The sequence below is a fragment of the Rhinopithecus roxellana genome, chromosome 2, assembly GCF_007565055.1.
Source record: "Rhinopithecus roxellana isolate Shanxi Qingling chromosome 2, ASM756505v1, whole genome shotgun sequence".
In the NCBI taxonomy this organism is placed as follows: Eukaryota; Metazoa; Chordata; class Mammalia; order Primates; family Cercopithecidae; genus Rhinopithecus; species Rhinopithecus roxellana.
In genome coordinates, this window is record NC_044550.1 from 6,201,386 (window position 1) to 6,216,574 (window position 15,189).

The 15,189-nt window shown below is 34.8% G+C and overlaps 1 protein-coding gene across 3 annotated transcripts in view; it reads left to right on the forward strand.

Annotated features, from left to right (window-relative positions):
- Positions 1 to 13,892, forward strand: part of SMARCAD1 (SWI/SNF-related, matrix-associated actin-dependent regulator of chromatin, subfamily a, containing DEAD/H box 1) — an 85,218-nt gene extending 71,326 nt beyond the window's left edge. For 2 of the 3 annotated variants that reach the window (XM_010385598.2, XM_030918922.1), the window contains exons 16-24: positions 210 to 347; positions 1,608 to 1,703; positions 1,802 to 1,919; positions 2,117 to 2,238; positions 3,523 to 3,711; positions 4,412 to 4,530; positions 5,753 to 5,935; positions 7,737 to 7,846; positions 12,068 to 13,892. In XM_010385598.2, coding sequence (XP_010383900.1) covers positions 210 to 347; positions 1,608 to 1,703; positions 1,802 to 1,919; positions 2,117 to 2,238; positions 3,523 to 3,711; positions 4,412 to 4,530; positions 5,753 to 5,935; positions 7,737 to 7,846; positions 12,068 to 12,129 — 1,137 coding nt within the window. In that variant the 3' untranslated portion in view covers positions 12,130 to 13,892. The remainder of the gene's footprint in view (positions 1 to 209; positions 348 to 1,607; positions 1,704 to 1,801; positions 1,920 to 2,116; positions 2,239 to 3,522; positions 3,712 to 4,411; positions 4,531 to 5,752; positions 5,936 to 7,736; positions 7,847 to 12,067) is intronic. The other variant, XM_030918924.1, reaches the window with a different exon arrangement.
- Positions 13,893 to 15,189: the final 1,297 nt, after the last annotated feature.

Genomic DNA, 15,189 nt, shown 5'->3' on the forward strand with positions numbered 1-15,189 from the left:
TTATAAAATAAGACCAGTGGTTTTCATATTCATTGCTGTTGATATTAGCAGACATCAATTATCTAAATTACTAATCATTTATCACAGAATAAGTTATTAATATTGGTTATAATTTATCTCTCCTCCCTTCACCTTTCACTGGGGAGGGTAGACATGAAAGGAGTGGCTCTTTAAAAAAAAGCTAATATAAATTTTACCTTCATTCACAGGCAAATAACCGTTTGCTGCTCACAGGCACACCTGTACAGAATAATCTGTTAGAACTCATGTCGCTGTTGAATTTTGTTATGCCACACATGTTTAGTAGTAGCACCAGTGAAATACGAAGAATGTTTTCCTCTAAGACAGTAAGCATAAATACATATTTTCTCTAAAATATGTTATTTGTGTTTTATGTGGGCCATTCTTCTTTTAGGTCTCTTTTGTTTTCATAGTGCATATGCTCTATGAAATAACTTTAAGTAGGTGATAACTCTATATTTGGATCGGGTTGGAAGTCAGCCATAATTTAATGGAGAAAAAAAAAAGCGATTTCCCTAATTGATGGCCAGAAGTCTTGGTTAATATCCTAATTTTCTGAAAGATGACAATTTTAAATTGATGAAGAGCTCAAATATATAATATGTGAGGAAAATTTGATCATTACATCATCTGTATCAAAATTGGCTACGTAAATTAGTAACATTCTTTTATGGGTAAACTATAAAACTAGACAAAGCTAGAATATCCAGAAAATGCCTATGCTGAGAAATATATTTTGAAATAAATGTTTGTAAAACCAAAGTCACAACTAAAAGCAACAGTAAAGAAATCCTCTTCACAAGAAAAGTTTCGTTACTTCTTTGTTGTTTAGGAAAAGTAAGGTATAGTCTTCAAGGACTCCCACATTTTTCAGTACTACAGTGTTTACACTGATTCTTGGCTCTCTTCCACATCACTAATCTTTTGCAAGAATTTTCTGTGATATTCATCCACTGCAGATTAACTTCCTTTTTAACATTTACTAATTTGAATTCCCTCCCACTTAATGTACAGTGTTTTAAATGGCCTAGCAGATTTTATGAACTACTTTCTATTTTTAGTTCATAATATATGGAGGACTCCTTCACATCCTAGAACAAAATTCTACCTCTTAATTCTCCAAAATCACCAGTTTTGACTAGGTACTATTCCCCATTTTTAGACCACGTGATTTGCAACAGCCTGCGCTAGCTTCATTTTGGGGCCATTTTCCACAAAGAAATAAAGAGTTTTCTACCCCCCACACTCCTCCTCACCCACACTTAGACACATTTTTAAATGAGACTTATCTAGGTAATCCGTTCATAACTCATCAGTTGATGACTTCTGAACACCAATCTAGTACAGTTCAAATTGATTACTTCAGTAGAGTACATAATTATTTATCATGAAACTTCAAATATGGAGCTTCAAGAAGTACATGGCAGCCCAGAATTCAGATGTGAAGTTCCATCTAGAATGAATCATGTTTCTACAGAAAATAATTCAGACTCTAGTGAGGGAGATTTTTATGTTGTGTAATAATACTGTTATTGCAATAATTTAAATGAATAATTCCTAAAAGGATATGTTTTTATTTTGCTCAGAAATCAGCAGATGAGCAAAGTATATATGAAAAGGAGAGAATAGCACATGCAAAACAAATTATAAAGCCATTTATTCTCAGAAGAGTAAAAGAAGAGGTAATGCTTATCTACATGTTTTTTATTTTTATTGTTTTTAAAACTTACATTTTCCTCTTTACTAGAACGATTATCTTAAACTGTTTTTTCTTTCTCAGGTTCTCAAGCAGTTACCCCCGAAGAAAGATCGGATTGAGTTGTGTGCAATGTCGGAGAAGCAGGAGCAACTCTATTTGGGTCTTTTCAACAGATTGAAAAAATCTATCAATAACTTGGGTATAATCTGATTTTCACTGTTTTATGTGAAAAAGAATCTTATACTGGGGCTGCATTTTGATTAGTTATATAATGGTATTTGTGCATTTTTTAAAATTATCTGGAATTTGAGGAAGTAATTTAAAAACTGAGTTGTTAGTTTCAACAAACAGTTACCACTTGGTTTTATTTTTTACTGTGTTCTCTTTGGGTCACAGAGAAAAACACAGAAATGTGCAATGTCATGATGCAGTTGAGGAAAATGGCCAATCATCCTTTATTACATCGCCAATATTACACAGCTGAAAAACTCAAGGAAATGTCTCAGCTTATGCTAAAGGTAAGGATTTCATATTATGTTAACACTAAGCTATAATAAGAGGTTAAGTTGGTAGGCTATAAGATTGGTGAACCCAATGGGCATACTGAACCTTTAACTACATAATTAGGAAAAACTTTTTGTTTTGAGACCAGGTCTAGGATTAAGTTCAAGATGATTTGGGGGACATAAGAACAAAGAAGGACTAATAACCTACATCATAGGTCAGCAGACTATGGCCTTATGGCAGTGACTATTTTTATAAATAAGGGTTTACTATAACACAGTCATGCCTGTTTTTGTTTTCTGGGACTGCTTTCTCACTGCAGGGGCAGAGTTGAGTACTTGCCGTACAGGTCATTTTTCCTACAAAGCCTAATATATGATCTGACCCTTTACAGGAACAGTTTGCTAACTCCTAGTCTAGACTTCCATAATGCACTTACTTCTTTTTCATTTTATTTCTTCTTTATAGTTGTAGCAATTACTGTTTATTTTTGCCTGTTTCTTCTTTAACATTTTATCCTTATTTATCCTTACTGATCTTTGTGTTGAAAGCAACTCATTTTCTTTCTTTTCTTTTCTTTTCTTTTTTTTTTTTTTGAGATAGACTTTTGCTTTTGTCGCCCAGGCTGGAGTACGATGGCACGATCTCTGCTCACTGCAGCCTCCACCTCCCAGGTTCAAGTGATTGTCCTGCCTCAGCCTCCTGAGTGGCTGGGCTTACAGGCGCCCGCCACTACGCCCAGCTGATTTTTTGTAGTTTTAGTAGAGACGGGGTTTTACCATGTTGGCCAGGCTGGTCTCAAACTCCTGACCTTAGGTGATTTACCCACCTTGGCCTCCCAAAGTGCTGGGATTATAGGCGTGAGCTACTGCGCCCCGTCAACCCATTTTCTTTTTTAAATTTTTGTTATATTATTTTAAACTTATGGAGAATTTCAAACATTTATAAAAGTAGAATTGCATAATGAAACTGTCTGCCCATATGTTACTTCACCCCTTTGAAAGTTACCATTTGATAATGACACCACTCTTGTTTCATCTATACCCCAGACTTCTCCCCAGGGTTATTTTGAACCAAATTCTAGGCGTTATTTAATCTGTAAATATTTTAGTATATTATCTCTAAAACAGTAAGGAATTCCCCCCTTTATTATACCTAAAAGATTAACATTAATTTTCCTTACACTAAAAGGTTCTATGATTTAAGTATTTTATCAGGTGTTAATTTTATTAAATTTTTCTGATCATATTATAAATTATTTTTATTTTGAAGTGTACTGTGTTCTGTTTTGTTTTAAGGAACCTACACATTGTGAGGCTAACCCTGACCTGATCTTTGAAGATATGGAAGTTATGACAGACTTTGAATTACATGTACTTTGTAAACAATATCGACACATTAATAACTTTCAGTTAGACATGGACTTGATTTTAGATTCTGGAAAATTTCGAGTTTTAGGATGCATCTTGTCTGAATTGAAACAGAAGGTATTAAAGAAGAATGGTGTTTCTTTTGTATTTTCTCAATTAAACTTCTTAAAGCAATTCTGGCACACTGACTTGCTTGAATTAGTGTGTGTCTGTTCTGCATTCTTCCAGAACTTAGTGTTTTGAACATTTTCTTGACATATTTTCTTGATTACCTCCTTTCCTCTGTTGAACCTCAGACAAAAACAATAGAAAGTTAGTAGACTGTATCTGTATTGATGTTTTGAAAAAATCTTAATTGTCATTATTTCATAGGTGATAATCTGTATGTGTGCTTCAAAATCAGTTTTTAAAGACACCATTTGTTAAATAGTTATTTAAGTAATACTGCCGTTTATGTGTGAAATAGCCTAAATTTGTAAAATCACAGTCCGGATAGGACACACATATGCAATTGTTCATATTTTCTGACATTTTTCTTATGAAAAGGAAGTAATTTAACTGTTCTTAAAATCAAAACTGAGAGCTAGCTTTTAGCCCTGAAGTTTAGAGGTTAAAGCAGTATATTCATATATAGGCTACAATAAGATGTATATCTTCAGTATTACTGATTTCTATTAAAGAAGCCAGTTGATCATAGAGAATTTTCTGCAAATTTATCGACATGATATAAGTAACACTTCTAATTGTTTAGACCTGTCAAGGCTTTGAGTAGTAAAACAGTTTTTTCTGTTTCTAATTCATATATCTGTTTTCACAGGGTGATAGAGTTGTATTATTTAGCCAATTTACCATGATGCTGGATATCTTAGAGGTTCTGTTAAAACATCATCAGCATAGGTACCTCAGATTAGATGGAAAGACTCAGATTTCTGAAAGGTTGGTATAATTCATGTTCAAAAAAACCACTCATTTATTATTGTTAGAATTTTAAATGTCTAGAGTACTTGACGGAATTTTGTTGTTTTTATGTTTGATTACTTCAAATCATTGCCTTAAAATAAGAGTAATTTCAATGGTCAGGCATGGTGACTCGCGCCTGTAATCCCAACACTTTGGGAGGCCGATGAGAGTGGATTGCTTGGGCTCAGGAGTTCAAGACTACCCTGAACAACATGACAAAACCCTGTCTCTACTAAAAATACCAATAACAACAACAGCAACAAAAAATAGCTAGGTGTGGTGGTGCACGCCTGTGGTCCCAACTGGGGAGGCTGGGGTGGGAGGATTGTTTGAGCCCTGTGGGCAGAGGTTATAGTGAGCCAAGATCACACCACTGCACTGCAGCCTGGGTGACAGAGTGGGACCCTGTCTCAATAAATAAATAAATACTTTTCTTTTAATTTTTCTGTCTGAATTGCATACAAATACCTTTTGAAACAGCTATTAGAATTATATTTTTTATGATTTTCACCTTTAAAATTTTTTCAAAGTCTAAAACACCTTATCTTTCATCAAGATTGTTTAAAAATCTTTCATATTCTATGAGTAAAGTTTTTTTTAATTCCCAAAGGTTGTAAACATTGACCTTAGTAAACAAGGGATTGTCTTAATAAGGAAGGAATTGTGTAGTATGTTTAAATTGAATTATATATTTTGGTTTATTTTTTTCTGTTGTCCAGAGTGTTTTTTCTTCCCCCCAGCATTAGACTAAAGGTAAAAATAATGTTGTTTTGTTTTTTTTTTTAAAAGAGGAGAATCCACTGATAGAATGATACACTGATCGTGAGGTCCTTGATTCATCAGGAATGTTGTCTGCCAGTAGGAGCTGATATACTTCTGAGAAGGTTAAAGATTGAAAAGCCATACACAGAATTTAGCTAAGCCACAAGTTAAAAAAGGACAAAATAGTCATTTAGGAATTAATTGAATCTGAATAGTTGAATTGAAGTAAGAGTTGTTAGGGGTAGCAATATCGTAGAAAAGAAGTTGGTGAATTGAGGAGGCTCTTCAATGATATAGCCAGAGGAGAAGTAACTGCAATACCAAGGGATGTATATACATCTTCCAGTGTCCTTTTCATGTGATAATGATTGTTTTCCATTTTAATTACATTATACAACTTTTTAGTGAGATTTAACCTAATTTGTTTATCTTACAGGATTCATCTAATTGATGAGTTTAATACCGATATGGATATCTTTGTGTTTCTGCTCTCAACAAAAGCTGGTGGATTAGGAATAAATCTGACTTCAGCAAATGTTGTTATACTTCACGATATTGACTGTAATCCTTACAATGACAAACAAGCAGAAGATAGATGCCATAGAGTAGGCCAGACTAAGTAAGTGTTTTTAGTTGAAATGTATTTTTAATTCAGTGCCACTTTCATTTGTGGTAGACCATTAGAATATAGTGTTGGATATCCTGCTTTAGTTTGTATTTTTTCAGCAAAGCATGGCTACATATGTATTTTATGCCAGCAGTGTTAAACATCGACTGCACTGAGTAACCCTTTCATTTTCTAGTAATTAAAACCATCCACTCGCATTCCAAATAGTTCTGCAGTTCATGAAGTATTAACAATTGTCTACCCCTTTGAAAAAGATGAGTAATTGAAAAGACTTGCTTATTAGACTAGTTTAAGACCCAGACAAACTTGGTAATATACAAACTACTGCTGGGCTGTCCCGTTACCCTTTAGGAAGTAAACTGAGTTGTAAATTATTTTAGATGAATGGTAATTTTGACATTGGTCACAGCACTGTAAATAGGTGAAGATAGTCGGGTGCGGTGGCTCACACACTTTAGGAGGCCAAGGTAGGTGGATCATGAGATCAGGAGATCGAGGCCATCCTGGCTAACACGGTGAAACCCCATCTCTACTAAAAATACAAAAAAGCAAAATTAGCCAGGCGTGGTAGTAGGCACCTGTAGTCCCAGCTACTTGGGAGGGTGAGGCAGGAATGATGTGAACCCAGGAGGCGGAGCTTGCAGTGAGCCAAGATCGCCGACAGTGCGAGACTCCAACTCAAAAAAAAAAAAAAAAAGAGGTAAAGATAGTTACAACTCTGCTTACATAAATAAAGATCAGACAGTGTCCTCTTTGTGAAGTATTTTAATATATGTCCAAAAGGTATTGGTATGTTCATTTATAGACTAAATACCAGTACTTTTCGTGAAACTTTGTATCTGACTACACTGCCTTAAGTGTACAGAGACACTGCTTCTCGGGCCAGGCACAGTGGCTCACGCCGGTAATTGCAGCACTTTGGGAGGCTAAGGCGGGCAGATCACAAGGTCAGGAGTTCGAGACCAGCCTGACCAAATGACCAACATGGTGAAACCCCGTCTCTACTAAAAATACAAAAATTAACCGGGCTTGGTGGCATGCGACTATAATCCGAATTACTCAGGAGGCTGAGACAGGAGAATCACTTGAACCCAGGAGAAAGAGTTTGCAGTGAGCCAAGATCGCACCACTGCATTCCAGCCTGGGCAACCGAGCGAGACTCCATCTCAAAAGAAAGTAATTTCCATCTGAACGCAAAAGTGTTTGTTGTAATGTAGTTTTCTGTGTGTGTGTGTGTTTGTACACACACGTATGTTTTGTTTTGTTTTTGAGACAGAGCCTCACTCTGTCACCCGGGCTGGAATGCAGTGGCACCATCTCTGGTCACTGCAACCTGTATCTCCTGGGTTCAAGCAATTCCCATGCCTTAGCCTCCCAACCAGCTAGGATTACAAGTGTGTGACACCACACCCAGCTAATTTTCGTATTTCTCTTTTTTTTTTTTTAAGTGGAGATCAGATTTTGCCGTGTTGGCCAAGCTGATCTCGAACTCCTGGCCTCAACAGTCCACCCGCCTCAGCCTTCCAAAGTGCTGGGATTAGAGATGTGAGCCACTGTGCCCAGCCAGTAATTTACTTTAAATACAAATATCTTTTTCTTTTCTTGCATCTTTAGGAGTGTCTAAAAGTTAAATATTCAGAAAATGTCAGTCTCAAATGGCTTAAATAAAAGAATTTAAGGATATGTTTGTCATAATTTTCAAGGTATTCTTTTTGAACTCTTAAATATAGTTTACATATATCCAAATAACTATATTTAGTAACCAAGGGACATATTTTGTATTTTTTTTTAGAGAAGTACTAGTTATAAAACTAATAAGCCAAGGGACGATTGAAGAATCCATGCTAAAAATTAACCAACAGAAATTGAAACTAGAACAGGATATGACTACAGTAGATGAAGGTAAGTTTTTTGTAAGCAGAAACTTCAGTATTTATTTATATGACCATGCATCTAATTAGTGCAAGAATGACAAAGACATTTTTGTGACAAAGATGGCTAAAGTCCTTAACTAGCTTACAGTTTAGGGATGATGTGTGATGTGGGAGAAGGTAAGCATATTTACTTCAAAAATACTAAAATAATTTTTTAAAAGTTTCTTAAGCTCAAAATTTTTATTTTTGTATATGTTTTTGAAAAGAATATGTTCAGAACTCAGAAATGAAAGAACAGACACCTCCTAGACACCCAACTTCCCCATAGAGGTGACAAGTGTTAGCCTTTTGTTTTTGTGTGTGTGTGACCAGTTATTTTATGTGTGTAGAAATAAACACGTATTCTTTCTTTTATGGGAGTAAGGGTGCATGTCACCTTACGATACACTCTTCTGCACCTTTTCTTATTTAATGTTAAATTAATTGGAAATAAGCAAGTTTTTTCATTCTAATAAATAAGGATATTCCTAATGTTGATAATGGTTCATTTCAATTTAGCAAATTTCTGTTCATGACAGATACTGTTATGTCTGTGTTATATTAGGCACTCTGTACTATAAAAGTCAATACACTTTAATCTGTCTACAGCGAGAGAGAAATGCATATGATCAAATAATTGTTTTTCTTGCATAACATTTATTTCAGGGTGCTATGGAAGCTTGGGGAGGCAGGCAGTAGAGAAAGTTTGAGTAAGAAGCAACTGAGATCCTTAAGAATAGGGATAAGTAGGGTGATCATAAGTTAAACAACACTAATTGCTAGGCTTTTGGTGCATGTGGCAACTTGCCAGTTTCAGGTTGTCCAGTAAATACAGTAAAGTGAATGCGTAAGGCAGATTCTTTTTGGGCAATGTTTTCCTTATTATTTTGCTAGGGCAGCTTTTAGAATTTAGTAAAGCATTTAAATTCTTTTTTAGCAATACTAGCAAATATCCAGATATATGGATTTTATTCTAACAATAAGTTTCTAAATATAGTAGAACCATAATAGTTGATAAAATTAACTATTAGTCTTCTCTTATGGGCTAGTTCATTTCCTCAGAGGTAAATTTTTCAACCTCCTGTGAAGTGAAGAGAGGTGGGGAGGGGTGGTATGAGCCAATGGCCCTGAGAAGTGAAGGAGGGAGGTTTGTTCTCATATTTAAATATTAACAGTTAATCTGCCTGTTTTCAGCAGCCTCTCTGTTCTCTACTATGACAAGTCCAGTGTTCCTCAGACTTACGTTCTCCAAAGAGAATAAACCTTCAGTTTTATACATCTGGGGCAAATGGCTGGCTTTCTTGGGCAAACTGTAGTCATCTTACTTGTTCAAGCTGATTATAGCTTCATGTTTCCCATTTACCCCCATGTCCTGAGCTTTGAGGGTAGAAGGGTAAGGATTCTTGGTATGAAGGAGCCTTGCATTTCCCACCTGCAGACACTTAAGCTTTTACTTTATTGTGCGAAAATCAGTTTCCATGCTTTCATCTATTGTTTTCTTTCAAAATTTGTGAACAACTCCCTCTCTGCTGTTGTCTTTTTCACCTATTCTTTCTCCTTTGTCTAATCCCCTTACACTTTTTTCTCCCATCGTATTTTAATGGTATTACGGATGATGGGAACAGAGGTGATGTGTATATTGAATCATTTTCAGTCATAATTAATGTAAATTATTTGTATTTGTATAAATTTGGTCAGTCTAAAATTTTGCCTGTTATGTTCACCTGCATTGTCTATTAAAATAGCAGTGTATTTTTAGCTATACTGTCAAGCCAATAGCTTTGAAATGTTTAGTTATGAAGAATCCTGCCCTCTCCTTACCACTCTCCTTACCACTTTTCCTAGAAGTTTTCCTCTGTCTTGTTAAAGCTGTTTATATGTTTTTTTCCCAGTGTGTATTTTATTTGCTAGACTAAGGATGTAATGGTGTCTTATTTACTCATTTAGCTGTAATCATTTGTCTTCAGCTATGTCCCTAGTTTCATTTAGGTAATTTTGACACTGAACTAATGACAATATATGTATGCCCTTCTTTCCATCTCTCACAATGAGGTCCATTTCCTCTGTACACAAAAAGTGTATTTGTAATTGAGTATGTATTGCTTTTTGTTAACAATCTGTTTGCCCCCCCTTACGTGAAACTACGAAATGTAAAGACCATGATTCCTCTCAAATATGCTTATCAGATTTTTGTGTTTCTAGAACTTGCCTTAGTGGTTATCAAAGTAGCAACAGCAGGAGCAGCATCTCCTAAGAAATTGGCAATTTGAAATGCAAATTCCCAGGCCCCATTGTATACCTACTTGGTCATAAACTCTGGCGGTGAGACCTAATAATATTTGGTTTAACAAGCTGTCCAGGTGATTCTGAGAAAGCTAAAATCAGAGAGCCACTGCTTTAAAATAAAGATTGTGTTTGGGTTTTTTTCATTAACTTCCCTTAATGTGATTATTTGTATTAATACATTTTTTACCTTTTTGAACTTTTAAAAATATATTATTACCACAATCATGACTACATACTTTTTGAATTTTTGTATTACAGAAATAGTCATACAAAAATGAAAGCAGTAGCTGGGTATGTGGTTCATGCTTATAATGCCAGCACTTGGGGAGACAGGCAGGAAGATCGTTTGAGCCCAGGAGTTCAAAACCAGCCTGGGCAACATAGCAAGTCTCTCTCTCTCTCTCTCTCTCTCTCTCTCTCTCTCTCTCTCTCTCTCTACATATATATATATATATATATATAATTTTTTTAATTGTTGAAAGTATAGTATGAATGAAAAATACAGTGATTTAACAGCTGTGACATTTACAGTGTTTGTTTTTTCTGCTTTTTTCCCATTGATCCTTAATAAAGTCAGTTACAAGCATGGCAAGTTATTTTCGGTATCACACCATATTCCTCTAAGTTGGTACAATACCATTATAGTATCTAATAAAATAAATAGTAATTTTCAGATGTTATCATATATTGTTCTTATCTAGATTTCTCTCATTTGTCCCCTTAATGTCTTTTATAGCTTTCCTTAAAACACCAGGGTCCAAAGTTCACACACAGCATTTTATTGTATTCTATCTTTAGTATCTTTAAGTTTAAAAGAATCTCCTTATTCTTTTCCTTCTTTCCTTTTCTCCCTGCGTTCTTCCTAACATGGTATCAGTTTATTTAGTAATTTATGAAGTGTCAGTTTGGATTTTATGGGCTATTTTCAAGTCTATGGATGAACTTGGAAGCAAGGGTGTCCGTGAACTCCCTAAGAGTTGATGGACTATTTTATATTCCTCTGTGTGTGTGTGTGTGTGTGTGTGTGTGTGTGTAACAGAGAAAAGAAGAGTAGATAAAAGTACTCATGATTTTAAATTATAACTGAGGTGTATATTTGTGAGAGAGGGGAGGAAGAGAGAAGTGGTTAGTTTTGCTGCATTTCAGCCAATCTAATTTATAAAATTATTCATAGTTACAGATCTATCACAGATCAGCAGATATTTGTGAATTGCCAGCTGTTCTGTTGCACTAACTGGTAAATTAATAAATCAACTCATCTCAAAATATTCTGAGTGCTGAATTGAATTAATCAGGGATGGCTAGATTATCTGCCACTGTGACACAAAGGGATTTAGAAAATCTCAAATAATTCCTGTAAGTACTTATAAATATGGGGCCTCATTTAATTAAAATATAGGGCAAACATTGGATAAATAAGGTAATTTAAAGTGGCTAATTTAATCATCAGCTGGTATGGTGTGCTCAGAATGCTGTTTATATGTATACAGTGTGGGTCTGAGTCAGTGGTTCTATCTTTAGATGAAAAATAAGAATATAGATTAAATAAGTTTTGGTTGGTTTAGGTTTGGCTTTGTTGTCTTTGTTTTCCCTACTCCGTTTCTTACATAAATGTTTTTTATTTAGCAAATGTGAGAAGTACCAAGAATGATATATGATCCAGTGTATTACTGTGTATCTTTATATAGCTTTATAAAATTGGAAACATAACCTTAGATTGCTATGTTGGCAGTATGAACAGGAACAGAGAGGAAATAGCCCTAATCTAAGTAGAGATCAGGAAAGGTTTCTAACAGGGGTGACACTGAAGCAAACTAGCCCTTGAAAGATGAGTAAGAATTCACCAAAGAAAAAAAAATTGAGACAATGTTTTATAAAATAAAATACTTCTATAAAGCTTTTAATACTACTTTCTGACCTACAGGCGATGAAGGGAGTATGCCAGCAGATATAGCCACATTACTAAAAACATCAATGGGCCTGTGAAATAAGAACTGTGAACTCTCAATTGATGAGGAAATATCAACTTGGTGCACTCAAGGACATTTACATTATGATGACCATGGGGTTTATGAACATTTATAACTTTTTATAATTTCCATATTACATTTCTCATAGTATGGACAACTTTTTGCCACTAACTGAATTCTCCAAATACTCACACATGAAATTTCAAAAAAGAAGCCACAAATAATGTAGTCCTGAAGATGTTGAATAATCATTTTACAAAGCAGTTTTCTGAATGGGGATTAGTTGGTGATTGTTTGTAACAAATATGCTAATGCTTTAGAAATGTCAGTATTTTTGTAATTATTTCTACCTCCAAATATATATATATTGTCTTTCACTGGATAATGTGTGTAGATTTTTACATGTGCCTTATTTGACAATGCTTATGTCTTGTTTTTGCTTGTCTCATTTGAAGTTCTTTTTTATTATGTTAAAGAATGCAGCTGTATAGATTATATAGCTTTCATTTTATTGCTATTTGAAGCAGATGTTCACCAATGTCAGCAAGAACTCAACCTGAATTTAAAGGTGGCATTCCATATACTAACATCCCCCAGGTCCTCTCAAGTACTTCTGCTGAAACAAATTTGTTTGGCTAGGCACTAAGTTGTTTTCCAGTGAATAGTAACTAAAGAAGCCCTTACCTTGCTCCATGGATTAATTCCTTCTGTTCATTTTCCAACTGCACTAATAGTGCATATTACTCTGCCTAATCTTGTGCATGTTTTTATTGATTTCCCTCTCCCGGCTTTTGCTTCTCTTGAAACTGTTGCCCAGTCACTTCTGCTCCAATTCTCTTCCTCTCTAAATAGTAGTTTATTACTGCCACATCTCCATGCATCAGCAAAATGTTGGTGACATTTTTCTAGCCTGGCAGAACAGATTACTTAAAGCTATTTCACTTCAAAGCAGACTGAATGTGACTTCATCTAAAGGCAGCATTAGGTACTGCATGGAAATAGATCATTAACTTGAAACGCTTATCAAAATATATTTTACCAGTTTCCAGAATTTCCAGTACAGGACCGCCTGAAGAGAGAGCCATTGTTCAATTCCAATTCAGTGTGAGTGACAAAGTGAAATTTAGAAGTAAAGTTGTCTATTTGATATTTAACTCTTTATTAAATCTTTCTTTAAATTTCTGCCTGTCAGTCTATATTGCTGTTTTTATTATACTTCAGTTTCTTTGTATAACTTGTGAGTTCCATGTGTTTTGTTTTTGTTATGTAAATATCATTATAAATAAACTTATTTATAAATCAAAGATTTGTTAATTTTTGGAAATCATACCTTTCAAAGCATCCTAACTTGCTAAGATGCTAAGGTAATATGACCCTCTGGATTTAGAAGGCAAATAAAACTCTTAAACAGTGATTATTTAGATATTAAAGACTCTGAGAACTCATGGCATAACCCCAGTCTTGATGGTATATTGAACAGACTGAATATATTTTACCATTACAGGGCTAAAAGGAGTCTTCATGTGTTAATACTACCTCCTTGTACATCACCGTACCCAAATCAGTTATTCAAATTGTTAGGAATTTTACCTTTTAAAATCTCATAATGGATTTCTCATAAGTTTTCTGTATTAATGTATTTTCAATGATAGACTGTTTCTTTTTTTGTTGTTATTGTTGTTGTTCTATCCATACTTTTATCTCTAATGAAATGTAGTTGGGTTCTTCCTGTAATGCGCTATTATGTCTTGGGCTTAATAAAAATATTTGTGATCATAAGTTGTATTTTCACACCCTTTTTAACAGTTTCTAACCCTCCTCTTACCCGTAAAAATATATAATCTTGGGCACAAGTGAGATTATCTTATATGCTTAATATTGCCTGTTTGTCAGTAAATTGGAACGTACTACTTAGGATGTATTCTCATTGGTTCCTTCATTGGACTGATGTCAGTAAATACTGTAACCCATTATCACTGCAGAGCAAATGAAGCAAGAGTTGGAGTAATATCGTGACCAACTGAAGCATTTTTTTAATGCAGGCTACATGAGACATGCCTTATGCGTTTTTATAACTGTTTGGGACCCCCATAGACTTTTAACTTTATGCCAGTAGATACTCATTTTGAAACATTACTGCTATTCCTAACAGTTGGTATTATCATGTAGTGGAGAGATGGGGGTAGACGGGGGTATGAGGAGATTTGGTTTCCATTTGTGTGACCTTATGTGTGATACTTCACAGTCCATAAATTTAAGGAATTCTTTTAACTCCTCAAAAATGTATTTTTGAAATAATAAATTCAATATGCAGTTCACTTTCTGCTTGACTTCACTCTCGCTTAGCCACCCTCTCTTTGTATAGAAGCAAGGAGACATTTCACTTGGATACACAGTGGGATAATGGAATGTGTTGTCCTTCAGTGCAAAAAGATTACCTAAAGGTTATGATAATGCCAAATATTTCCTTATGAAACTTGCTGTGGTTATACTTTATATTTGAATTGTGATTTGTATCAATATGTAGGACTGATTCTCTTATTTTGAATTTTCACAATTTTGTATAAGCATTGGATTATCACTTAGTTCTGTCTTCATTAAAACTTGATGGGGAAATTTAGCTGTGCAGAAGAGTGAAGAAAAGTTAACTACTTTCATTATCTAGAACATTATTTGCATTTCTTTTGTTAAAGGTAACGTTTTTTCTTTAGATTGCCTGGATTACATGTTGGAGGGCTTTGAATGAGATTCACATACAACCTATTATCATTTACTTGCAGCCACTAATAACAAGAAAATTTGATCCAAAGAATCAAGGAACTTAGAAAATACACTTTGTTTTTATGTGTAATCCTTAATAATTTATATTTTTGTTGTAGTTGTTTTCAGGCTGGAGTGCAGTGGTGCGATCTCAGCTCACTGCAACATCTGCCTTCCAGTTCAAGTGATTCTCCTGTCTCAGCCTCCTGAGTAGCTGGGATTACAGGCGCCCACCACCACACCTAGCTTATTTTTGTATTTTTAGTAGAGACAGGGTTTCACCATGTTGACCAAGTTGGTCTCAAACTCCTGACCT